Raw genomic sequence first — 25,629 nt, forward strand, 5'->3', positions numbered from 1 at the left:
AAATTTCTCGGCGCCATATAGAGAACTAGAGCCTGTGAGGTACTGATACTATCCATGTACCTCGCAGGCTCTAGTTCCAAGCCAAATGGCTAAAAATTGCCCGCAATTGTTCACATTGCGGGCAATTTTTAGCCATTTTGGCTGGGAATTGGAGGGTGAGAGTAGTATTGTATGAAATAATATCTCTCACCCTCCAATTCATCCTATGGCGCCGAAAAAATTTGGGTGAAATGCGACCACTTTCACCAAAATTTCTCGGCGCCATATAGAGACTAGAGCCTGTGAGGTACTGATACTATCCATCCATGTACCTCGCAGGCTCTAGTTCCAAGCCAAAATGGCTAAAAATTGCCCGCAATTGTTTACATTGCGGGCATTTTTAGCCATTTTGGCTGGGAATTGGAGGGTGAGAGTAGTATTGTATGAAATAATATCTCTCACCCTCCAATTCATCCTATGGCGCCGAAAAAATTTGGGTGAAATGCGACCACATTTCACCAAAATTTCTCGGCCCATATAGAGAACTAGAGCCTGTGAGGTACTGATACTATCCATGTACCTCGCAGGCTCTAGTTCCAAGCCAAAATGGCTAAAAATTGCCCGCAATTGTTCACATTCCCATCTTTTGTTGGTAAGACGAAGAATATGAAATAAATTATGAAGAAGATAATGATGAATAAAATATCACTTTTTATATTTTTGACACGTAAAGGTGTCACTTTTCTGTCAAACTGTTTTTATCGTTTTCGTATATAACATCTATAACATTTTCTTTCCATTCTACTTGTTCGTATTTATATCCAGTGAAGATAGAATAGAAGTTTGGAGAAGGTGTATAGAACTTTATACCTCGAACTGAAAAATCTTCTAACTTTGACAATAAGATATCCCAAGCATCTAACATCTTCATGCCAACTTGTACGACTTTTATTTTCTTAAGTTTCTGTCTACATTCTTGTTCAGACACTATTGTTGCTCTTGGTTTGTTAAAGACAACATCCCATTCTTTCATGACATAACATTCTGGGGCAGAGTCAACATAAATGACTAAACGTTTCAAATTCTCGACTGCTTTGTTATAGTCTCGAAATGGAACATATTTCTGAATGCTTGGAAGTCATAAAAATCTGAAACATCTATTCTGTACATTTTTATAAAAAATAAAAAAAAATATTTTTTTTATTCTTGACTTTGTTGTTGCATTTGTTGCATTTGTTGTTCTTGAGCTATTTGTTGTTGAAGTTGTTCTTGTAATACAATACTTTCACCAGTTGCATCTTCCAATTCGAAACTTTCTGCCGTCATTGACAAATACATAGGACATAAAAGTTTTACAGGAACAAAGTTTGCGTCAACTAATGTCAACGTTATACTTGCCAAAGTGTTTGAGTTCACTAAGGTTGAAAATTCTGCATTCGAATGAACAATAGGCAAACCAGCAGAGAAAGTATTGTTTATACGCATAAGTATCTTTGGTCATAATAGTTTCTGTCGACATTCGAATAACACTTTGAACCTAAGTTTGAAACAAATATATAAGATTGGTGTGCTTAATGTCAATGGAATAGACATTCCTTGTATGACACCTTTTCCTGTTATAGGAAACTGTTGGTAGTAAAAACCAGATATAAGTTTTGTATTATAGCTCATATCGTTTATAGTAAACTCAGTCGGACATCCAAACATAATGAAACCTGCTCTAGTTGCAGCACATGTTACACCGTACTTAAAGTATTAAATAAGTCAACAAAACCTGTTGGTGGTATATCTGAGTAAGTATCTTCAAAGGATTATTTTTTACCATTCACAACAATAAAGTCTTCTGGTGTCAAAAGAGCAAAACAGGCTTTAGTCGTTCATTGTGTTTAAGGTTAGTTTACAATATCGTCCTGAGGACTTTGTAAGTTTGTTGTTATAGAATTATATGACTCAGGGTTTTTTAGTCGTAATAGTATAAACCATTATATCTTCTGCCATTTATATATATTTAAAAGTTTTTCTGAAAGTGGAGAAGAACTTCATCTAAACTTTCACATGGCGTTTCTTGAAGTTCTCTGTCTAAGAAGTTCAAATATTTTGTAAAGAATAGAACTTTCCTTTGTCTACACGAACAAACAAAACAGGGTCTTTCATATCGTCAAAAGTGTGTAAAGTCCTTTACATGAAATAAAATCTATATTATTTTTCTTCAAACATCTTTCAAGAAGTTTTGACATTTTTACTTAGCAAATAAATTTTAATGAAAATGTTGTGGTCGTCAAATATTTTTATGACGTCTGGGAAACTATACTTTAAATTCAACGTTTCACCTCTTTCATAACGTATATCTTGTCAATGACATTATATGAAACACCACAGCAACAATGTCGGGTTCTATTTCTTTGATGTTTATATCGTCTGCCTCTGTCAAAAGTTTCAATAGTTCTTTTCAAAACTTCATGAGGTGCAATGACATATGAGTTCACTTTTACAGGTTGTGTTCGACCAAGTTTAACATTATACTTAAAGCTTGACAAATCTTCTCCTGAGTTTGAAGTTTGTCTTTCAGTTGTTGGTAGTCGTTTCGAATATCTGCAAACAGAACTTAAGTCTCTGCTAACTTCAGGATATGTTGGTTGTTCTTTTACAGGAACAATTGTTTATACCATGTTCGTCTTCGTATGGTTTCCCACTTCAACATCTCTGTCTTTGACATTGACAACAACACTTTGACTGTTTGTTTGAGTTGGTGAATTTAACTTCACATCTGCCACGCCATTAAACCTTTTGAAACACTCACGCTTCTATTTTTCGGAAATGACATTTTACTTAGAATAAAAAGATGGACGTATTCGGATATCTCTTCGAATTGAAGCAGAACAAAGTTTACACACACAAACAATACAAATACATTGACAAGAATAGTTCTTTATACAAACAATGGTAAATGTTATAGAATAGCAATATTTGCTGAACCTAAATATTTTCATAAAGCAAAGAAAGTTGTATAACCGAGATGGTGAAAGTTCTTGAAGCAGACAAAAATATAACTTCAAAACTGACCGATATTACTAAAGGAAAGTTTATAATACAATATTATGTCAAAACTGGCGTACTGTCAATATTTGACGGAGAGAAGTCAGTTCAAGAACAACTTACTGACCTGCTGCAAATCTGCTCGATGGAAGCTGTCGTTATGCCAATCTGAGGAGCCCCAGCAGGTTTCATCGAACGAATCTTCAAAAGAGCATCTTCCGTGAAAAGTGCTATTGGTTTTGTAAACTTCTTTGCTCTCAATTCATCTGGACCGTCTCTGTCACAGTATATTGTATTTGAAACTGTACCAACAGTTGAAATACCACCCATAAAGTCTTCTGAGTCAGCAAATGGAATGCCAAGCCAAAAAGTTTGAACGGTCTCCATTTGTATATTGAGTTTTTTGACCTCCTGTATGAGTCCATACTTTCACATATGGCATAATAGAACTTTGCATTTCAGGGTTAATGGTCGTTGTGAAGTTGTTGTTAAAGTTCATAGCATCTAATGTCAAGTTGTATGACCTCATATCCTCAACTGTAGAATATTCTTCTCTTGGATAATATTTGCCATCTATGTTTATATGATATTTAATACCGGGTTGTAGAAACAAAATAGTCATTTATAGTTCGTCTGAACAGTACAAACATAGTATCTGCATGTTTCATTGCAGTTGTTAAAGCAATATCTGTTCTTGCACCTGGGAGCACTTTGGTTTCCAACTTCACCTGCAAAGTCTTTGACAGATATTTGGTGTATAGGGAACATAAGTGGAACTGCAATAATATTTGGCAGCTAAAGCATTTGAAATATCTGGGTCCAACATATAGACTGCAAGTCTGCTTTCTATTCTCTTGCATTCAAACTTTTCGCATGTGAACTTAACTGGGTCCCAAGCAGTTCCAGCAGCATTGAAATAATAGTTTACTTCATTGTTGAAGTTTGAGAAACCAAAGTCTAAGTCAACTTTGTCTTTGCAAAAGTCACAGAACTTGGCTCACCAGTTCCAGCTACAGTAATGCTGAATGGGTCTTGTGTTGGTGCAATGACTAAGTTATTTTTGCTTGGAGTAAGTTCGATAGAAATTTTTCCTGCCAGTTTGGTAAGTATCTTAAAAACCTGAAGATGAGGAAAGATGACAAAGGAACTCTAAGTTTCAGTTTTACTTTAGTGGCAGCATTTCCATCTGAACCAGAAAGGTTAACATAAACTCCTGGAACGTTAGGGTCAAGTCTTCTTATTTTCTCAATATTTGCATACTGGTCTGTTTGTTCTCTAGCTTGTGGTTGTACTGAGTTTCTCAAAGCGAACCATTCATAGTTTGCCCATGTTACTGTTTGAACTAAGTCAGAGTTAGAATATATCTTATATCCCATGAAAAACTTCTGGAGCATATTGGTATCCGACATAGAAAATTCCATTGCAACCTTTCTTGTCAGACAACTTGGCAGAAGGTTTTATTTCAATGTCTTGTTCCACGTATAAGAATGAGTTGTCAATAGAAATAATATGAAACCTGTCGCAAGCAATATCTACTGTTGTTGAAGAACCTTCTCCAAACTCACCTACGTTTCCATAAGAAACAGCAGTTGTATATTCGTAAGTTCCAGGAACTATTTCTGACCTTCTAATGGCATTGTCGCATTCGTTATACCATTCGGAAACATTTCCGTTCATGGCATCCAAAACTGTTGGCGTTATATTCTGAGCGGCGTACATTTCATATGGGTAAAAATATAGAATAGTTGGATTTATATGTCATAATTGTTTCGGACCAAGCTTTACTTTCTTCCTGACTGAGTTTTTAACTCTTCTTTTTCCTTCATTGCCACTACTTTCACTAGATGAAGTTACTTCTTCACTACTTTCACTTTGTTCTACTCTTCTTCTTTGGTGTCGCTTTTGGTAACTTGCCCTCTGCTTCAAGTTGTTGCATCTTTGCCTCATGTTCACCTAGTATATTGTAAATTTTCCATGTCCTTTTTGCCTTTGGGCTCTGGTCGCCCATCTCAGGTAACCAATATCCTAGAAAGATTTTGTCATAGTTTGTATTTGAGTCGTCGCTTATTGTTTGCATGACTCTTTCCTGAGTTTCCGGTTCAAGCTCTTCAAATATAGCTTGTCCATATGGAATATGCTCGTTTCCAAATATATGTTTTTGTAGCCAGTCTGGTTTTCTTTCCATGTTACCAATAATATCTTTTGTGAATGGGAAAGCTTTTACCCAATGTTTCAGTCTTGCGTCATTTATTTCTGTAGTTGGTTTTATTTTGTCATGGAACATGTTTTTCAATACTAACATTTCATTTGGTACTGTCCATTTGAGTTTTCTTAAATATTCATCCCTTCTCGGTTCATTGTCTGCAAAGTAAGTTTTTATGACATTTTGTAAACTTTCGTTTGCAAGGTCATGTACAATAGGTTCTCTTCCTTCTATCTCCCTAACTTTCTTTCTAAACTCTTCACCAAATATACCATCTCTATGGTTCTGTGTAGTTCTTTGAGATAAATGTTTTAGAACGTCAGGTGTTATATTTCCATCAGCCATGTTCATTTCATACTGGTCCAAAATATCTGCATCTTTCATATCTTTCAATGGCATTAAAGCCGCGCTGAAAATACCAGCTATATCTGGTTCACCATTCACTTCCATTGCGTCTACAACTTCTTGGAATTGTGGTTGTAAGTTTATGAACCACCTATCCGGATTAGCTTTATGACCCCATCTCATTGTAGTTCCATAGTCTGCAGAAACAAAAGTAGGTTTGTTTCCATATTGGTTAGGTTCTGAATGAACTTTAAACAATGTTTCATTTCTATATGTTTTTGGTGAAATTTAACCTTTTATTTTCACCGAGTTCAGCCAAAGATTGAACGTTATATGGTCGTAAGTAAAAAGGATTGTTGTATTTGCGTACACTTTCTTTCAGTACTTCCATTCTATGCTGAATATTTTCATCTGATGTTGGAGTCTTTTGTATGTCGGCAAACATTTTTCGATATTCTTCTACTATGTCAGCCGAATTTTTCTTAGACTCTTGGAAAGATTCCATATTCTCCGCATACTCTTGTTGAGGGTCAAGATTTTTCGGCTGTTCCAAATCTTCATCTAGTTCTGTGAAGTTAGTTTCCAAAGGAGGGACTTGTTCGTTTCCTTCAGGCTCTTCTAGCTGTTGTTGCTGAACTATTTCTTCCATGTCTGGTTGTATCTGAACTTCTTCCTGTGGAGTTTCTTGTACCTCATCTGCTGGCATTTCATATATTCCGAGACCGTTTTTAACAAGTTCCCTATTTAAGTCATCCGCATTCATAACCCTTTCTTCTTTCGTTCCGTCTCTATTTTTTACGCGTTTCATGAAGATAGTTGAATTATCATTTATTCTGACACCAAATATCTCGGAGTAAATTCATTCATGTCATTTGGATGATATGCTATTAAATCATATCCCTTAGCGAGCTTGTATTTTCCAGGTTTGAAATTATATCCCATTTGGTCTGAACCATAAAGCTAAATAGGTTCGGGTCAGTATTTCCTTCCTTGAACTTTCTAATAGCTTCTTTATATCTGTCACTAAAGTCAAGAGTATCTGGGTAACCATAATTTTCCTTAAGCATTTTTAAGAATTCTTGGTTTCCTTGTTCTCTACTTCTTTTTATGTCCTTGCTCTGTTTGTGGTTGTTGCTGTGCAGTGTTTTGAACTGTTGGTTGTGGTGCAGTGTTTTGAACTGTTGGTTGTGGTGCAGTGTTTTGAACTGTTGGTTGTGGTGCAGTGTTTTGAACTGTTGGTTGTTGTGTTGGTTGTTGTGTTGGTTTTGGTGCATGCCTGTGTCTGTGTCCATGTGACGATGTAAATGTTTTAGGTAGTCCTGGTGCAGGTGCTTCTCTTGGAGGGTTTGGTGGTATATAAGTTCCACTAGCTAGTATATAAGTTCCACCAGCTGGTATATAAGTTCCACCAGCTGGCACATATGTTCCATCTGCAGCATAATGTCCTACCTGACTTTTCGTTCTTAAGAAAGCATTTACTAGGTCTGTTTTGGTCTGTTGTAACTCTTTTTCTTGACTTTCCACAACAGTTGCTCTAACGGCGTCATAGGCACTTTGAACTGCCTGTCTCGTTGCTGCATCTGTTATTTTCGTCATATTTTGTGCTACTTCTCTTAACTCGTTGTCGAAACCTTCAGACTTCAGTTTCTTTCCAGATGAGAAGTCGTTCACTAGTTTCACCTTACTATGAAGAGCTTCGAAGGCGTTCTTAAAGTCAGCATTCATTAAAGCTTCATTTGAACTGTCTTCATCCGCTTGTATTTTTGTCCTTATTGACCCTATAAGTTGGGCTGCTTTGGCGTTGGCTTGGGCATCTAACCAGTCATTATTAGCTTTTATATATTCTGCGCTTTTCATTGCCTTTTGCATGGCTGCGTCGTTATTTTTACTTTCTTGTGCTAAGTTTTCATACTGTACGGTTTGGTTTTGCAACTGTAAAAGTTTTTCTGCCTTTACATTTGCTTCAACTTCTTTTTTATACTCATCGCTATCCATATATGTCTTCAGGGCTTTTTGTTTTATCTCTTCATCTTTCAGTACTTTATATTGAGTAGTATGGTTTTTCAAATTTATAACATCTTGTTCCATTTTTGCTACTTCTGCTGCTTTTTCTGACACTTTTTTCGCATATTCCTCTGTACTTAGTTCTTTCAGTTGTTCTTCTTTCTTCTTTTTCTCTACGTTTAACTCATTGAGTTTCTTTGTGTGTCTGTCATATTCTAGTTTCTTTTCGTTTTCACTTATTTGTTTCTGTATGTCTATGTTTGACTTTTTGACATCTGTTATTTGATTTTTGAGTGAACTCAAATTCATTTGACTTTGAGGGTTATAAGCTGTTCCGTCTGCAGCTCCACCATAGCCTGCCATTTTCGCTAAAAGTGCCGCTCTTAAACCTCCACTCTGTGCACCAATAACTCGGTTTAAAAGCATAGGGTTGCTTGACATTTGTTGCAACATAGTGGGGTCATTCATCATTTGTTGTTGCAACTGTTGTTGTGGTGTCAGTTTTACTATTGGATGTTTCAATGCTCTCTTCCTCTTACGTATATTCTTACGTAGCTTACGTGGCATTTTAAGTGAAGTAAAAAAGCGGTTTTTGACAGATGTTTATATGACACTTTTTGTTCAGCACAAAAAACTACTCGGTCAAAGTGTTGTCAGTTTTGTAAAATAACCGTCCTATCTCATTCTATAAGGGGGAAAGTCTTCTCAAAGTATACTTCCTTGGAACGCCCGTAACTTTTCCTGTAGCGACGATAGACCCTTACTTGTCCGGACAAAGTTATACTAAACATCTTCAGGGCTAGAGGGCACGAAGTGCCTGGAGGCCCCACTACCTTTTTTTTTTTTTTTTTTATTCTTGTTAATATCATCTTTTCTGGATATACACCGCTTATTTTGACATCTAAAAAGAGTCATCTTCAATATTGTTTGAAATTATGTAGTCAGAGAAATACTCTATTCATCTAGACATAAGCAAAAGAAAATATATGAGTAGAAGATAAGCAATTTATTATTTAAACCTGATACATTATAATATGATCCCTTTTATTGCCATTTAAAATTGAGATTTATAACAAACCAAACTTCAAAAAATGAAATCTATGCTATGTGTTATAAAGTGCTCTTTATTTCTGCTTTGTGAAGCAACAGTATTTCATATCTTTAATCAATACTTGCACAATGATAACATATTTTCGTTATTTGCAAAATAGGATTATGTCGAATAGTGTAATGTTGTCATTCCATATCTTTCTTCAACATAAACACATGAAAAATTTCAATTAAAAGAAGGGGTTCTATTACCTTATTACAATTATATCAAAATGAATTAATTAGCAGTAAGAACATTCTTTTGTTCAATTTTTCCATCTCGAAATGTGTAAGTTCAAATGCACTCCTTTCTAAAATACTATCCATTCAACTGTACACTTGTACTAAGCTTTAATTCGTGATGTTTGCATTTCAAAATAGAAAAATATCAGTGAAAATGAAATTTATATAAATTAACAAAATATAGTATTATTTTACTAAACAACAAATAACAAAAACAATATAGTAATCAAAATCACTCTTCTCCTTCTACAACATTATGCTTTTGAATAATAGATCTCATCAAAACTGCCAGACGTTCTTTTCCAATCTCAAGTTCAAAGCGTGGGCCAAACGAATACTCTAATTTCTGTTCTGGCTGTAATTTCTCTTCTGTAAGATATCCTTCTTTGGTCCATTTTTTGAGAAGGTTTGGCATTTTGCCTAGTTCTGATACTGCTTCTTCCATTTCAAACTTTTCTATAGTTTTTATAATGTTATCGAGTGTTATTGGATGCTTATTGAAAGATATTGCAAAAAATATAAAAGCAAGAAGGCCAAATTCTCTTTTTTCAGCTTCTGAAAAAGGTATTTGTATTTCTGATGGATATTCTTCTTTTCTGATAATATAATAATCTGAAGGAACTTTTTTATTTGGTTTTGTATATCTTACAATGTCTAATCCTAGAGCGTCATTTAAGTACTGACTAGCAGTCTTGATCATGTTTGTTTCTCTATTTTTTTCATCATTTGATTTATCTAAAATTCCTTTTACTTGAGCTTTTTTAACTGACATCTTTTCGCGGTTCTTAAAAAGGAAAAACCGTGCTACCCTTCCAGCCTGTATCTTATTTCTACTTTCTGCATCATCATCTTCTGATGACATCAAGTAAAAAAAGACAAAGCCATTCCTACATTATCGATGTGTCTACCCTAGACATTTTAGAATATACATAGTATTTTTTAAAAAAGGAACAAAACGTTTTCTTTAATATGCATATTACTTTGATCACATTAGCTGTGATAGATATAATAAGTATTCTATATAAACAGCGTTATATTAAACTTACGCTAATCCACACTCAAAACAAATTTTCATTCTTTACGATTATATACATTTTCTTCAATATTTTGATATAATTTGTGTTTATATTAGTAACATAAGATATAATCACTGAAGTTATTGCTCAATTCCTTTGATAAAATTCTCATAATTTTTTTCTTTCATGCTAATGTTGAGGATTGTGTCATCAAAACATGAATTTTATCTATAACTACAGTTGTAAAAAAGTATTTCACGCTCAGAAAGTGAAAATATTCAACTTTTCAATAAATGCAATATGATTAATGATCGGCCATCAGCTAAAGAATTGATTTAAATTTGAAATATTCTACCACATAACACTATTTTTTAGTCGATTTTATGATTCGATAAGAATAAAGAATTCAAAGTGACCTCTATTTTAGTTAGATTAAAGATACAAATGATAGAGACGAATGGCAAGCAAAATAAATGTGGATGTGAATAATCTTTGGTTCAAACTTCCGGCACTTAAATTTTTTCATCATTAATGAAGATCAAAATTCAATTAAATATTAAATGGGTATTTAAAATCAAATAATATTTAGCTGGGCCATCACTTGATAAAATTTGAATGCACTTTCAATTTTGTAAGTCCATGTTTTTACAAACTTTGCATAACATATTCCAAAACATATTTTATATTGAATTTTAAAAATGGAAAAATAGATAGTATCGTTTGATTTTCCCCTATCGTTTTTTGATTACCCTTTCTGCCCGACCAACGGTTTTACCATTTGTTTGAACATGTCTAATCCGTTCGCCATCCTTGCTGATTACCGTAAAGAGGGTCCCGCTGTTCCAGAACGCGAGAAAATTGTCCGCCAAAAGGATCGCCATGAGTCCGGCACAGGCCGCCGCGACAAGACAAAGCGCGAGGGCCGTGGTATGTCCAACTGGGGCCAGCCAGGTGATGAGGCCAAGCCAGCTACAAAGCGCGAACAGCGCGTTGCTAAGGAAGAGGCTGATGCCGCTGCCGAGCCAGTTGAGGAACAAGAAGAAGCCAAGCCACAGTTCGTTGCTGCCTCCCAATTCTTCGATAATGACGAAGATGAGGAAGTTGTTGGCGTTCCACAAAAGGCTACAAAGGCTGACAAGGCTGTCGACAACAAGTATCTCCAAATCATGACACTCGAAGCCAAGAAGCACGCCGTCGTTAAGGAAGAACAAGAAGAGGACGAGAACGTTCTTGAAACACAATTCCTTACAACAGAGCAGGCCAGAGCCCAGCGTGCTGCTCAGCAGAACAAGGGCCACCCACAGAAGCGTGATTTCCATGGCCCACGCCGCAACACAGACCGCAAGCCACGCCAGGAGCGCCCAGAGCGCAAGGAGGGCGAGGCTCCAAAGGCTGAGGGCGAAGCTCCACAGCGCAAGTTCGCTCGTACACCACGTAACCAGGGCGAAGCTCCCAAGGGTGAACGCCCACAGCGTCAGCAGCGCCGCGATGATGCTAAGAAGCCACGTGACCAGCGCCCAGGCAACGTCCAGCACCAGCGCAATGCTGCCCAGAACAAGGTTGGTCGCCTTGACATCTCTAACTTCCCATCCCTCTAAGGGTTTTACCTAAAGTGATGGTGAACAAAAATTTTACTCTTTTTTCATAGTTTTTTTACCAATCCTACCAATTCTATCTAGAATTTACTAATACTTTCAATATTTATCTTCGCTTGAGAGTTTTTGCATCTGATATGATATTATTATTTTTAATTTTGTGTCTGAAAGTGAATCTGTTCACTATCCTGAGCTAATTTGGCTGATTGTAATACAAAATATTATCAGAAATTCCATTTTGTATGAAAGCAGCTGATGATATCGTAGATGTATGGGCACACAATCTTGAAACTGAGATAGAAAAGATTGCTCAACTACTACCTAAGTATCATTATGTTGGAATGGACACAGAATTTTCAGGATTTTTTGTGAAATCGCCTCCTGTAACAGCAACAGACGAAGTTAAATACCAAGCTGAACGTGAAAATGTTAACAGAATGAAAATTATACAGATTGGCATTACATTGGCCGATGACGATGGAAAAGTTCCTCAACCAATATGCACATGGCAGTTTAATTTTAAATTTGACGTATCACATGATATGCAATCGCTAGATTCAATCAATCTTTTATACCAATCTGGCATAGATTTTCAAAGATTTGCAGAAGACGGAATCGATTTGAATGATTTCATACCAATTTTCTTCTCGAGCGGTCTTGTTATGAATGAACACGTCATTTGGATTACTTTCGCAGCAAGTTACGATATTGCATATTTAGTGAAATTAGTCACAGCAGATACTCTTCCGAAAACATCGCGAGAATTTGATAATGTTGTTAAAACATACTTCCCTCACTATTACGATGTCCGCTATATGATAATGTCCATTTTTCCTGGAATTGGCTCTCTTCAGAGCACTTCCAAAGATCTCGGCGTTGTTAGGTTTGGTCCAATGCACCAAGCTGGATCAGATTCTTATGTTACTTTATTGTCCTATTTTGCAGCATGTAGGAAATACTTTAAAGGAGCGATTGTCCACGATCGCTTTAGGAACAAATCTTGTAAGTAGTTAATTTATAGTCTGTTTATAGAGAATATAAATTTTAAATTTGAATATTTTTTAAAAATCTCTAAATTATTTTTTTAAAACAGAACATAATAACAAAACAACTATACTATTTAACATAAGACATACTAGTTTTTGATCTAGCAGAGGATTTCGATGATGAAGGATCATCAGCATGTAGAGAACAATGAGGTCCAAGCCACATTGCGTTTTGCTTCATGTAGCGATCGTATATTGACTCACTACGAGACCGTGATGATGTGGGTGGATTAGGAATATTAAGACGAGGGACAGTTGGAGCTCCAGGATCTGGCTGTCTTTGGGCAAATGTAGATATCGATCTTGTTGATGTACGCGCTGTTGATGGACGAGTAGAATATAATCTTGCTGTATCAGGACGAGATGTATATGCTGTTTCTGGGCGAGTATATGATTGTCGAAGAGATTCAGTTCGAGAAAGTGTCCTTGAAGCTGATCCTGATCTTGATGCTGTTTTTACGATAGTTTTAGATTGCTGAATCTGCTGTAAGTCACAATATGGGAAAAGTTGGAAAGATAATTCCAAAGTTCCAAATCTTTGACCATTAACATCGTCAAGCCCTGCTTCAACATCGAAAATTGTTGCAGTTAAATCTTCATTTGCTTGATATATTTCATAAAAATCGAAAGTACAAGCGGCTTTTGGTGTTGTATCACCGCAACCACTTTGAACTGTAAATGTAGTTTTGATGTTTGAAAAGCTTGATTGACTGAAAATGATTCTTTTGCCTTTATTATAAGTTAATTTACAAATTGTTGTTAATTTAGGATACATCGTAAGCTCAGTGCACCCACTTATTTCCATTACAAGCGGATACGACTGGCTTTTCATATTCCTACATGTGATACTTTTGATTATGACCTCGAAAACAAGATCATCCGCCGACATCTAACGTATACTTTCCTCAATGGCTTGTATTTTTATTACGTAAAGTAATCCATTGTATTAACAAGCTAATAACACACATGATTCGCAAAGAAAATATATAGAATTTCGACATAAAAATGGATTTTATCAAAATTATTTTTTGATTATTCATTAAATCAGAATTCAAATCTCTGCCAAGCTCAAGTACTAACAACGCCAGAGATAGCAATCCAAAAATTGAAGAAATATTTTCAAAATATTTTGGTAATGCAAAAATAATCAATATTTACTTAAAATATCAAGCCATTGTATTATAATATATGTACATTTAAAACGGTAATCAATTTAACATATAAATACGATAAACATAATTAAATTAATTCTTGAAGTTAGCTTCGATGCTTGCATCGAGTTTCTCCTTGAATGCCTGCATCCATTTCTGCTTTTCTTCAACGCGCTTAGCACTTTGTCTACATTCTTCTACCAACTTCTTGGAGAAATCATCTGGATTGTTGCCTTGATCTATCTGTTCTATAAGCTGGTTAGGTACTGAACCTACTACGCCAGATTCAAGCTTGTGTAAGTTATTAAATGAATTAATCATCGAAGTAATCGTTTGGATTAAAGCTTCGCGGTTTGTTTCGTCTAAGTTTTCAAGAATTTTCATTGCATCATTCAATTGGCCAAGAAGGTGAATAAGTTCAAGCTCTACTTCATCATTCTTGCCGTTTTCACTCATTGATGAAATTCTTTTCATATCACATGTCTTAGTCATGATCGGACTTGAATCAAAAAAGCAGAAAAGCTGTATAACAAGTGTTACATGAATTTTTGAAAAATGTTGAAAATATTCAAATCTGGGCATGTTTTCCATATATTCTCAGTCAATTCTATCGGCGCGAAGTGTATATATAGAGGACAACACAGTAACTTTTGACATTATGAATTTACAGTAAATTAACATACTATATTTATAATTTTTATGGTTCAAATTAAGAATCATCTTCGCATCTTTAGAAACTATTGTAAACATCTAGAAAGCAATCAATAATATCATGATTTTATTCACAGACGAGTTCAAGATATATATAATGGCTTTCATTTCGATAATAAATGAAGATGAACTCGTTCCAAAATTATCTTCATTTTTGATGTATTTATCCTTCATTATGCATTAAAACCATATGTTTTATCAAAGATTATGCAATTACCCTTAGGTAATATGAATAAACAAGTCATTTTAAACAAAACGCTGAACATCAAATCCAATGATTTGCATTCAACGTGTGATAGAGTTGGATCAATATAACAAATGTATGATCTGATAGAAATTGACTTGAGAGGCTTGAAATGATTCTTGGTAATGAGTTGGAATAAAATCAATACCAAATTCATAATATTTATAACCATGAATGAGGTCCTTATGGCATTCCAAACGGGAACCGCGGTTGGTTACCATGGATTTCCGTCACCGGTCACATTTTAAAGATTTTTAAAGCCTTATAAAAATATGCTTTGTAAATCATTTTTTGTAAATCGGCAAAAATTTGGTAATTTTCTTCAACTAATAAATCTGCGAATAGCATTTATAATACAAGAACAATCTTTTAAAATGCGTTTGATTCATTTTTGTATAATTTCATATAGGCACATATATTCTTCCGGGACTTTCCGTGATTTTACCGTAAAATCATTAGTTTACACCAATTTTTCCGTATTTTGAATAGTTTACTGCACTTTTTCCGTAAAATTGAGTTACGGGAATCCGCAAAATTTCCGGACCTCATTTTTCATAGAATATAATAATAATATTTGATAAAAAGATATATTATTTATATTTTTGATTTTTGAATTACGGAAAAAGTGAATTGTTAACTTGATTTTTTTATATGGTTAATTTTTCAAATGATATTATGAAGATCTAAAATATTAAAAGTAAAAAATTGAATTACGGAAAAAGTGAGGTCAAAAGTGAAATAAATTTGCAGAACAATTTTCATTGAAATAAGACATTGAGTATCACACTTTAGTGAATCAACATCTATAAGAATGAAGTGTTTTGAAGCTGAAATAATATTGAATAGAAATTAATTTTTTCTGAAATTTTGAATGAAATTATGGGAAATAAAAAAATTACTAAATATTGTATTCATACAAATATATTATTTTAAAGGAAAAATAGATGCTGATAGAAACGATGAAAAATTTTGAAAACTTTACAATTAATTTATGTTCGTTAACCACAGAGCTTGCAATCCAAAGCTCACGTTAGACTACAAGAGTCATGAAGTCTCATACTAAGGGATATCCAACATATATTTTAATAATCTAATGTTTGTGACAAATATTCAACATAAAATTAAGTTTTCGTTTCGTTACAAGGCATTCATACTTTGGAGATATCATATTTAATGTACAGAAAAGTTAATATTAAACAATACATGCTAAAGAATTAATAAATAAGATAATAAAATAAATTTATACGTAATTACTTTCATTTAATATGCTTTATGCTGTATAATATTGATTAAGAGGCATTAAAAGGTTCCATAGTCTGCTTTTATAGGCAAGATTTTTGATAAAAATTTTAAATTTTGAAAAATGATGAGAAAAGGAAAAAAAAGGTAAATGAGAGCAAGAGGAGGGAAAAAAAAGAAAGGGAAGGGAAAAATAAAAGAAAGAAGGACATATAAAAATTTAGATGCGCATTCTTAATGCCGAGGCGGCTTGCCGCCGAGGCGCGATTTTTTTAGGCCTCTACGGTAACCCGGCAATGTTTTTTTAAATCTTGTACAGCCCTAGAGGTCCTACTATCTCATACTAGTAAAATGAAATAATCATTAGTCAGGGCAAAAAAAAGATCTCAAATTTTTTTGAATTGAAATTTCCCAAAATTTGTCTTATATTTGTATGCGCAATTATTTCCATGATTTAAAAATTTAATAAACCATATCAAATTTTTTTGAGTAATTTAATGGTCGAGCCTATTCATAATCCAGATGCTTCGGAAATCGAAAATCTAAATAAATTGTTTTTAGAAACAGGTAAAAATCCAGAAGCAAATCAAGAATTAAACAGAATCGCGTCTGAAGATCAAATTCAATTTTTCTATTCCACTGCAATCATAATATCATCACTTCCAATTCCTTTAAATGAAGAAGACGCGAATACTGATGCATATAATCTCTTCAGGAACGCAATTACTTTAATCACTCGTTGTCTTAGGCCATATATACGCTCTAGTCGAGACATTGTTCAAGAATATCTTAACCGAGTCCCTCCTGAGATCCACATTAACCTCTGCCAACTTTTTTCCAACATTTTAGATAGTCCTTTCGACGACATTCGTTCCCCAGCATCTATAATTACTTCCCAGCTCATCAGAATCGATTTTGCTGGAAGCAAAAACAAGTCAAAATCAGAATTTCTTGAATCACTCGAAAAAGGATACGATTCCTTTGGCAATGACTTTAAGAAGGTCGGAGTGCTCGAAGCTTTTACGTTATGCAACGAAGAAGACATAGTTTCAACAAGAACAAGGATATATCGTAATTTTTGCAAAAATCAGTTTGCTAGAGGCTTCCTGACCTTTACATCCGATATTCCGCAGCGCTACAGATCCATTGGCTTGAGAGCCCTCAACATCTTCTTCCAAAAGGTAAGTTCCAGAATTATCGACCAAAAAGTCGAATTGCAATGCCTTGATAGCTTACTACAAGAGTTCAGTACACCTGCAGAGACCATCGAATACTACACTCTTCTTTGTTCGACCACAAAACTTGTAATTTGCGATTTACTTCCACAATTAGTCGCAGGTGATTTCGAAACAATCTTTAAAACGATCAACTTCGAATGTCCCGATGAAGAATCATTACCTTTGCTTGCAAGTCGCATTCAAATCTGGAGATCCATCATAAAAACTCAAAACAGGATCATTAACAATCTCAGGAACGAAGGAAAAGATTATTCCGAGCTCCCCTTCTTCCAAGTTGCTCCACAACTTTGTGACATGCTTCTCCAAGTTATATGCCAAGGAGATTATTCCCAAAGTACTGATGTAGAGACCTACGTCGCATCATATGAAGCTCTTCGTGCTCTTAAAGTTCTTGGCGAAATGATTCCTCAATATTTAGTTGAAAGATCAGGTATAATTTACCAAGAAATTGTTTCAGAGCATCCTGATCAAATTGTTGTATCAATGTGTATCTGGCAAGTCATGATACAAATCAAAGAAGTTGATGGATCAGAGATTATGGGTCTCATGGAACAAGTCTTTGAAATCTGTGTTAATAACAATGCAGATGCCAACACAAAGATTGCTTGTTTGAATGTGATTCAGTCTTTCATTCAATGCAGAATGAATGATCAAAATGATGATGGAAACCAAATAGAAAGAATTGAACAAATATTACAAATATTTGATATTTTATTCCAATCAGGAAATTCTCAATTGTTTTCGAGAATTTTCCAAATATTGAAAGATTTGTTCAAAGTTTTTCTTAATTCCTCAAAAGATTCGTATTTACAAGTCTACGCGACAAGAATATACGAAAGAATGGATCATTACATTGCTATAATAATGAATACGAATAATCCTAATCTTATAATGGATGGATACTATTCATTGCAATCTTTCGTTAATTCTTTGTATTATTCTGATTTTGTTTTGCAGCTTTTCTCTATTTATTCCGCAAAATTCCTTGAAAACGCACAACAATTCGTTGAAAGTCGTGGAAAATCAGGAGAAAAAGGATTTTTCGAAGGAATTTGTTTAGCTTTGAAAGCAATTGTCTCAAAGATGAATGGAAAAGTTAATATTGATGTTTATTCACAAGTTGTTGAAGCAGTTATTAATTGTCTTCATGTTTCTTTGGAATCATTTTTAATTATTTTATTAGCACAATTAGTTTCTTGTTTAGGAGTTGCTTCAACAGAGTTCGCTGAAATTATTATTGATATTTATAAATCAAGTGTTGACTTAAACAACACATCAATAATTGTTGCTTCTTGTGTATTAATTTCTGTTTTCTTCCAAGAAGCTGATGATCAAAATCAATATTTGAGATCAATTGCTGTGAATATTTGGGATTCTCTTTATTCTATCTTTACTAATGAAGATCTCGGTGAATTAACGACATCAAATGCTAATAATATCTTGGAAGGACTTTCAAGATTAGTTTCTTTCATTCCATCTAATGTTTTCGCAGAAAGATGTGAGAATTTCTTCAATTTACTTGATTCTATAACGAAAAGAATTCCTAAGATCAAGAAGATCGATTTCAATGATGATTATTTGGAAACTGAGACTCAGTTGTTCTACGGATACACGCGAGTTTTTGAAATGTACAAGGATGAGGAATATTATTTGATACATTCCAAAGAAACACAAGACCAAAGTTTCCTGTTCGTAAATATCGAAAAATACCTCAATTTGATTAAAATTACTGAAGATAACTTTGATTACAGGCAAACAAAGAAAACTGATAAAATGCTCATGGCTTTCTTGACGTTCTTGGACCAGTTAATCTTAGGAATAGGAAGACCTATCAATTTGCAGTTGAATGCAAGATGGGTCAAGAATCTGTTCGATTTCGCAGCTAATTGTGAAAATACCGATGTCCACCACTACGCAAATGAAATTAAGGGTCGATACAATAGTTTATAGAGTAATTCTTAAATGTTTTATCTTTTAAAAAATTTTTTTTTCTTATATGATACATATTCCCACGAAGGATCTAAACAAAAGATTTCTAAATAAGATGGATAGAATCAGTACGACTTCCAAAAATGAATGGAAAGAATTCAAAATGTTGCTAAAAGAATCAACATATTTGAGAATTAAATTTTTGCATTTTTATGATTAATAAGTGGATAATTTATCATTTATCATTTAACATTGAAGTGTGTAATGGAATAAACCCCAGCTTTATCAGCTGTTGAGTCAATGATTGCAGAATCATAAACTATTCATTATTAAAGCATATACATGATTGTATATTCGATTGTAATTTAATGAGTTATCATTATTATTTAATTTTGAACTTTGACGAACATGATTTTCAAAATATGTTGAATAAGTTACATAACATGAAATAACTCAGTATTATGTCTAATTTTATGCTTTTGCGATGATATATTCATTAGATTTTCAGAAATGATAGATTCAAATTCATAATTGCGAATATACAATAAGGAGAGTAGGGGTAATTTTAGCTAAAAGTGACATGCCTGTAAAAAGTGACACGCCCGTGAAGGGTGTGATTACCGATCGGTAATTTCGACAGTTTAGAATTTAAAATTTTTTATGGAACTGTTGCGAGTTTCATAAAGAATTTAAGGAATATAAGCAAAGATTTGAATCAAAATCTTAGACCTAAGCCGCTCGATTCGCTCGCGGCTTCCGCGAATTACAGATCAGCAAAGATTTGAATCAAAATCTTCGAACTAAGCCGATCGCTTCGCTCGCGGCTTTCTTTATTATTTTAAATTTGCATATTTCCATCAAAAGTTCATAAGGTAAAAAATTTCGTTTATTTTTACTAAGAAAAAAAAGGTTTTTGATAATAAATTTATTTTATTTCGAAAAAGTAGCAATAATCGTAAAAGGGTATTGATAGGCTTGCTAAAGTAACTAATTTTAGCTGTCAAATACTTTTGTATTTTGAAGTAAATTAGTATAAATTTGTTTTTACTTTTATTTCGAAAAAGTAGCAATAATCGTAAAAGGGTATTGATAGGCTTGCTAAAGTAACTAATTTTAGCTGTCAAATACTTTTGTATTTTGAAGTAAATTAGTATAAATTTGATATTATTTTAACTCCCTTTGAAAACCTCAATTTTCCATACAGAGGGAACGGGAATAGCATCCAATATTCCCTGAGAATGGTTGCGCATTCTCAGTTCCCTCTATATTTCGAACGAAGCTCTCATCGGTCTTTTTTTTAATACTAAACGTTTTTTTCCCTGTCACTTTTAGCTAAAATTTGGGTTTGCCCAATAAGGATTTTTAAATTTTGATGCGAAAGTATTTTGTATGTAGATATGTAAAATAAAATCAAATTAAATCAAAGAATAATGACAAATGGGCAAATTCTTCTCAAAAATATCAGCTATTGTCTTAAAACTAGTAGCTTATATGGCGTTGACAGATATGTACAACCTTGAAAAGCAATGATAAATGTATTTTGGGCTAGATTTTATTTCAGTTAGATTTCAAATTGCATACAAATAAAAATCGGAGCAGGGTTTTAGTTTTTTGTACTATGATCTTATATTATTTTAAATAAAAACACATATTCAGTTTTAATGGGCTGGTAACCGAGAATGCTTTAAATTACAGAACAACTGAGTTTAATTAATGATAGTAGTGTTAAGCTATGATTCAGGCAGAAAATATTGATTTGGGAAATAATTTTTTTGAAAAAAGAACCGATCAAATATGACAGGCTTAGAGAATTATGCTTCATTATTAAAGTAGAATACTTTGTAACATAAAAATGTCACAATAGCTTTCTCTCAAAATATACAATCGATTTATTGAATTTTTTCCTTCTTAATAATTATATTTAATATAAACTCTACACTATTAAAAGTTAAATGGCCGAAGATAACTTGATTTGATAAATCACATTCAATTGATTGAGCTTTGTATTCAAAATATTTACTTCACTTCTCTTTAGCGAATGCTCTCTCAAGTTTGCCGCTTTGGAACAATCACAGCCGTCAAGGGTGGTGTCAAGAAGCAACTCAAGTTCGAAGATGACCAGACACTCTTCACAGTTCTTACAGAAGCCGGCCTCATGTCAGCTGATGACACATGCCAGGGCAACAAGGCTTGCGGCAAGTGCATCTGCAAGCACGTTTCCGGCAAGGTCGCTGCTGCTGAGGATGATGAGAAGGAATTCCTCGAGGATCAGCCAGCTAACGCTCGCCTTGCTTGCGCTATCACACTCAGTGGTGAAAACGATGGTGCTGTTTTCGAGCTCTAAATAATTGAAAGTTTATTAAATTGTTTTTGATTTTTTTCCAATACTTAAGTTACATTCAAAATGAATCGCTTTATTTTTTGTTTTTATGTTGTCACAGTCTATATTTCGGATCAACTGTTATAGAAGTTGTTTAATTTGTCTTCATATTCGATAGAAATAGGCATATACGTAAATTTGCCCTTTTCAATTTTAGCGAATCAGGCCATTCTGCATAAGAAATTGATAAGCGCGAACAATGTATTCGAAATTAAGAGCTTTGCATCAAAAATGCCTTTGCATAAATAATGCCTTTCGATCGTTGTTTAAACGATGAAACTGCGAAGTTACTTATTTACATTTGGCTTCAATACAGTAGAATTTCGACTATATATTTTAGACGAAATGCAAGATCAAATACCATCATTATTTGTTACTTCGAATTTAAAACAATTTCTATTAGCTCTTAACAGAGAAAATCTTACTTAATAAAACTGCATTAGGTGTTTCAGTTCTTTTCGATGAAAAAGTATAAAACACCATAATGTATCTTTATTGACAGAAACACCACGTAAAATATGCAACCATTCTGCACGTATTCTATACTGATTGTTTGACTTTGTCTATTCCATCATTTTCAAAATTTTATTTCTCAATACAATGATACAGACCAATAACTTCATCTTCCTACTGCATTGCTTGCCTTTTTGAGCGTTGGCATTGTTTTCTTTTCATGATGGAATATTGTTGCAATTAACAATTCTAAGAATAACCAAAATGGATGGCCTAATTTAACAACCCACTATGTGTATAGTATTTTACTTACTAGTAAAAAGATATCGATGTTTAATTAAAATTTTCATAATATTTACAAAATCTGGTCTTCCTAATTCTATTCATATCACAGTTTTCATTCTGACTAAATAATTTCATCTAGTAACACTGCCATATTCCTAATTAGAATATATCTTATAACTTTTTTTATGTATATTGAGCTTTTTAATTATAACAGACATGTTTTCCAGTAGAGAGTGATCTATGTAAGCATTGGCTATTGCAGAAATTATCATTTGAATGATTTGGAAATTTATTTTTGGAGCAGGCAGCTAAATTTTTTGTATTATTAAATATGTTTATCTAAACTATTTCTATTCTCAAGTAAAATGATATGATATCTTTATTTCAAATCAATGTTGCTAACTCTCAAGTTTTTTGACAAGCAATCAGACTGCGAACTGAAACTCGAAGAGCCAGCAATTTTGGCATCATCAGGATGCGGATTTCTTTATACAATTGATAATGCAGGCAAAATTTCCCAAATTGATCATAATAAACACATTATTTCAGAAGAAACAACCTTAGATCAAGCAACACATATGCGTGCTGCCCAAGCATCGCAAGATGTTCTTGTTGCTTCTCCAATGGGAAACAATTATCAAATAGTTTTATTAAATTCTCTGAATTTTATTGAAGGATCGCCAAAACCAGGACAACCATTTACACTTCCAATTAAAACAAAGGCCAATGATGCCTCCAATTTCACAACATCTGCAAATTTAACTTATTTAGCATTTACGAATTCATTAAATGAAATACATATATTCAAATCACCCTATACAAACAGATCGAAATCCATCAATACCATTTATTTCACCGATCAAATTACTAACTTGTTACTTACAGAATCCGGAATTTTGTATATCACAACAACCAAAGGAGTTTTCGGATACAACATCGCCTTAAAGCAACAAACACAAATGGAGAATGAAGGTGTTAAGCCAGGATTCGCCTTTCTCAACTCCCTCGACAATTTATTTTTATGTCGCGATAAAACAATTGTTTATTACAGTCCAAGTGGCAACAGAATTACTCATGAACTCGAATTACCACCGATAAAAGTCGGTCCCGTTGGCAGATACTGTTATTCTGCAGCAAATGCCCAAATTTCAACATCTTTCTTAGTCATGGACCTCGAATATGGGCTTCTCGTGAACAGTCAGAACATTGGCAGCACAGTTACATTCGTAGATTACCAATGGGGATCATTAATTTCGATAACAAAATCAAATACGATCAAAATGTATCAAGAAATGAAATCTCAGCCGAAAATCGACTTGTTATGTAAGAATTTAAGGTTCGAAATGGCAATTAAAATGTCCAAATCCTTTAATTTGGGATTATCATCAGAAGCAACGATTAATCAGCTTTATGCCGACTATTTATTCACACAGCATAACTACAATGCTGCTATAGATCACTATATCATGACAATTGGCTACACAGATCCAAGCCATGTCATAGCAAAATTTGTAGAGCCTCATCATGCGGAGCATTTAGCGAATTACTTAGTAAAATTACCTCGCGATATCATTACAAAGCAGCACACAACACTGCTGTTCAACTGCTACACGAAAATCCGAGCTACAGGAAAATTAGATGAAATTGTCAAGAATTTTGTTGATTCTGCAAAGCGAAACGAAGAACCTAGCTTCGATGTCGAGACCGCTGTCGATGTGCTCAAGCGAAATGGCTACAAACAGCACGCATTGAGCTTGGCAAGCGCTTTTAAGTGCCATTCGCTTTACTTGTCACTTTTGGAAGAGGAACTTCCCGATTATGAAAAAATGTTGAATTATATGAAAGAAATTCCTGGTGAACAAATACAAAGAAAATTGGTCCAATATGGTGCAGAAATCATTGATAATTCAGATGAAAAATTAAAAGAGCAATTAATCAACTTCTGCATACAGGCATGCACAGAAGGTATCAAGAATGAGCGAAGGGAAGGCAGTACCATCATCAAACCTGAAGATTTGGCCTTCGTTTTCTTAAATGATGATAAAAGTCACTTCACTTTCCTTTATAGGCTTCTTAACAACAACCCAGAGATACTTACAGAGAATTCCTGGAACGTTCTCGTAGAAATGTGCCTCAGAAGCGATCCTTCCAAGATAAAAGAGATTTTGACACATAAAAGTGCGAAATACAACAATGAAGAGGCCTTAGTTTTCATGAACTCGTTCGGTATCGAAGATGGAAGAGACATTTTGTACGAAAAAATGAAATTATATTCGATGATTTTACAACAATCTAAGCCAAATGACGTTTTATCGATCTGTTTGAAGTTCGGTGATGAAGATAAGACACTTTGGTATGACGGATTGGTGAAATTATCAACTTCTTCCAACATTGATGAGAAAATTATCACAGATTTCGTAAAAGAAGTCAGCCAAAGGGATGTTATACCATTTATGACTATTTTACGAACACTCCAGAAGTCAGGAAGCCACAAATACAAAGTTGTTTTGCCTATTATCCAAAATACCTTCTTGAAAGAACAGAATTTTCTACTAAATGCCTCTAAAAAGATGAAAGAAAGCGAACAGAAGGAAGAGGAGAACAATAAAATCATCGAAAGGATCACAACAAAGAATTTCCAAGTAAAAAGAACGAGATGCGAGATTTGTGGTCAAGACATTGATTCAGAAAGCAGACATTTCTTCTGTGGCCATTCATTCCATGAGAATTGTCTTGGAGATTCAACGGAATTTTGCATTAAATGCAAATCAGAGTACGAAAAGATTGTTTCTTCAAAGATAGAAAGAATGGAGAGTGCCATGAGACAGAATGATGTCCAGAATGATAAAGGAAATGGTTTTGAGTTCCTTTTGAATGAAATTTCTAATTCTTTGTTTACTTCGTCTGTAGATAACGAAGACCAAGAGCAAAGTGAAAAGGCAATAGAAAGTCCAAAGGAGTTCCTTAGGAAACTTCAATATTAAAAGTTTTTTTAGATCAGTTTATTTTGTTATAAAAAATATCAATTTTTTATTAAATTCAAACTATAAACAGCATTTGACTGCTATTTGTATTCAGAAATGAATCAATTTCTCATGAAACAAATTTTTTGAATTTAAATTTTGTTTATTTTGTAACTTTATGCGATAAACTTGCTAAGCCTAAACAGAATCTTAAAATTGATTCACATCATCTCGGAATTATAAACATTTAATCTTGTTATAATAATTTAACTTTTTTTTTAGAAATCAGAGAGCAATAAGACATCCAAATTTTTATATAAGCATGGAACAAGTACAAGTGGCACATCGTCTATTATATTGATATGCTTCAATGAATTACATATTAGGATAGACGCCAAATAATGAGGAAAATTTCATTCCAAAAAATACAGATTATATTTAAAACGATTGCATAATATATCATTATGAATTGCTAATATT

At 33.8% G+C, this 25,629-nt stretch overlaps 9 protein-coding genes and 3 pseudogenes across 12 annotated transcripts, besides 6 other annotated features; 5 read left to right on the forward strand and 7 right to left on the reverse strand.

The window, feature by feature from the left end:
* Window positions 1-77: part of a mobile genetic element that runs on past the window's edge.
* Window positions 1-1,698: part of a mobile genetic element that runs on past the window's edge.
* Window positions 462-576: a mobile genetic element.
* Window positions 697-759: a mobile genetic element.
* Window positions 1,699-3,134: 1,436 nt separating the features above from the next.
* On the reverse strand, window positions 3,135-4,734 carry TVAGG3_0476270 (annotated as a pseudogene). Its single transcript has one exon. A coding segment is annotated over exon 1 (1,600 nt).
* A 581-nt stretch (window positions 4,735-5,315) lies between these two features.
* Window positions 5,316-6,274, reverse strand: TVAGG3_0476280 (annotated as a pseudogene). Its single transcript has one exon. A coding segment is annotated over exon 1 (959 nt).
* Window positions 6,275-6,505: 231 nt separating this feature from the next.
* TVAGG3_0476290 lies at window positions 6,506-7,558 on the reverse strand (annotated as a pseudogene). Its single transcript has one exon. A coding segment is annotated over exon 1 (1,053 nt).
* Window positions 7,559-7,679: 121 nt separating this feature from the next.
* TVAGG3_0476300 (protein of unknown function, DUF4106 family) lies at window positions 7,680-8,134 on the reverse strand (the record flags this gene model as incomplete). Its single annotated transcript, XM_051235726.1, has 1 exon — window positions 7,680-8,134. A coding segment is annotated over one exon (455 nt), but the record flags the coding sequence as incomplete, so codon positions are not given.
* Window positions 8,135-9,131: 997 nt separating this feature from the next.
* Window positions 9,132-9,761, reverse strand: TVAGG3_0476310 (melanoma-associated antigen MAGE antigen family; the record flags this gene model as incomplete). Its single annotated transcript, XM_001324378.1, has 1 exon — window positions 9,132-9,761. One exon carries the CDS (start codon window positions 9,759-9,761, stop codon window positions 9,132-9,134), a length of 630 nt encoding a protein of 209 aa, XP_001324413.1.
* Window positions 9,762-10,699: 938 nt separating this feature from the next.
* TVAGG3_0476320 (hyaluronic acid-binding protein 4 family) lies at window positions 10,700-11,513 on the forward strand (the record flags this gene model as incomplete). Its single annotated transcript, XM_001324377.2, has 1 exon — window positions 10,704-11,513. One exon carries the CDS (start codon window positions 10,704-10,706, stop codon window positions 11,511-11,513), a length of 810 nt encoding a protein of 269 aa, XP_001324412.1.
* A 239-nt stretch (window positions 11,514-11,752) lies between these two features.
* TVAGG3_0476330 (exonucleolytic nuclear-transcribed mRNA catabolic process involved in deadenylation-dependent decay) lies at window positions 11,753-12,520 on the forward strand (the record flags this gene model as incomplete). The annotated part of the gene is made up of 1 exon (XM_001324376.1): window positions 11,753-12,520. One exon carries the CDS (start codon window positions 11,753-11,755, stop codon window positions 12,518-12,520), a length of 768 nt encoding a protein of 255 aa, XP_001324411.1.
* A 106-nt stretch (window positions 12,521-12,626) lies between these two features.
* TVAGG3_0476340 (uncharacterized protein) lies at window positions 12,627-13,445 on the reverse strand (the record flags this gene model as incomplete). The annotated part of the gene is made up of 1 exon (XM_001324375.1): window positions 12,627-13,445. One exon carries the CDS (start codon window positions 13,443-13,445, stop codon window positions 12,627-12,629), a length of 819 nt encoding a protein of 272 aa, XP_001324410.1.
* A 220-nt stretch (window positions 13,446-13,665) lies between these two features.
* On the reverse strand, window positions 13,666-14,298 carry TVAGG3_0476350 (Transcription factor subunit Med10 of Mediator complex family; the record flags this gene model as incomplete). The annotated part of the gene is made up of 1 exon (XM_001324374.1): window positions 13,801-14,199. The coding sequence occupies one exon, from the start codon at window positions 14,197-14,199 to the stop codon at window positions 13,801-13,803; it is 399 nt and encodes a 132-aa protein (XP_001324409.1).
* A 1,763-nt stretch (window positions 14,299-16,061) lies between these two features.
* Window positions 16,062-16,227: a mobile genetic element.
* A 171-nt stretch (window positions 16,228-16,398) lies between these two features.
* TVAGG3_0476370 (armadillo (ARM) repeat-containing protein family) lies at window positions 16,399-19,115 on the forward strand (the record flags this gene model as incomplete). Its single annotated transcript, XM_001324373.1, has 1 exon — window positions 16,399-19,089. The coding sequence occupies one exon, from the start codon at window positions 16,399-16,401 to the stop codon at window positions 19,087-19,089; it is 2,691 nt and encodes an 896-aa protein (XP_001324408.1).
* A 504-nt stretch (window positions 19,116-19,619) lies between these two features.
* Window positions 19,620-20,418: a mobile genetic element.
* Window positions 20,419-21,068: 650 nt separating this feature from the next.
* Window positions 21,069-21,432, forward strand: TVAGG3_0476390 (ferredoxin 1; the record flags this gene model as incomplete). The annotated part of the gene is made up of 1 exon (XM_001324372.2): window positions 21,107-21,412. The coding sequence occupies one exon, from the start codon at window positions 21,107-21,109 to the stop codon at window positions 21,410-21,412; it is 306 nt and encodes a 101-aa protein (XP_001324407.1).
* Window positions 21,433-22,578: 1,146 nt separating this feature from the next.
* TVAGG3_0476400 (vacuolar protein sorting-associated protein 11-like protein family) lies at window positions 22,579-25,370 on the forward strand (the record flags this gene model as incomplete). The annotated part of the gene is made up of 1 exon (XM_001324371.1): window positions 22,579-25,170. One exon carries the CDS (start codon window positions 22,579-22,581, stop codon window positions 25,168-25,170), a length of 2,592 nt encoding a protein of 863 aa, XP_001324406.1.
* Window positions 25,371-25,629: the final 259 nt, after the last annotated feature.

The sequence above is a fragment of the Trichomonas vaginalis genome, chromosome II, assembly GCF_026262505.1.
Source record: "Trichomonas vaginalis G3 chromosome II, whole genome shotgun sequence".
NCBI lineage: Eukaryota > Parabasalia > Trichomonadida > Trichomonadidae > Trichomonas > Trichomonas vaginalis.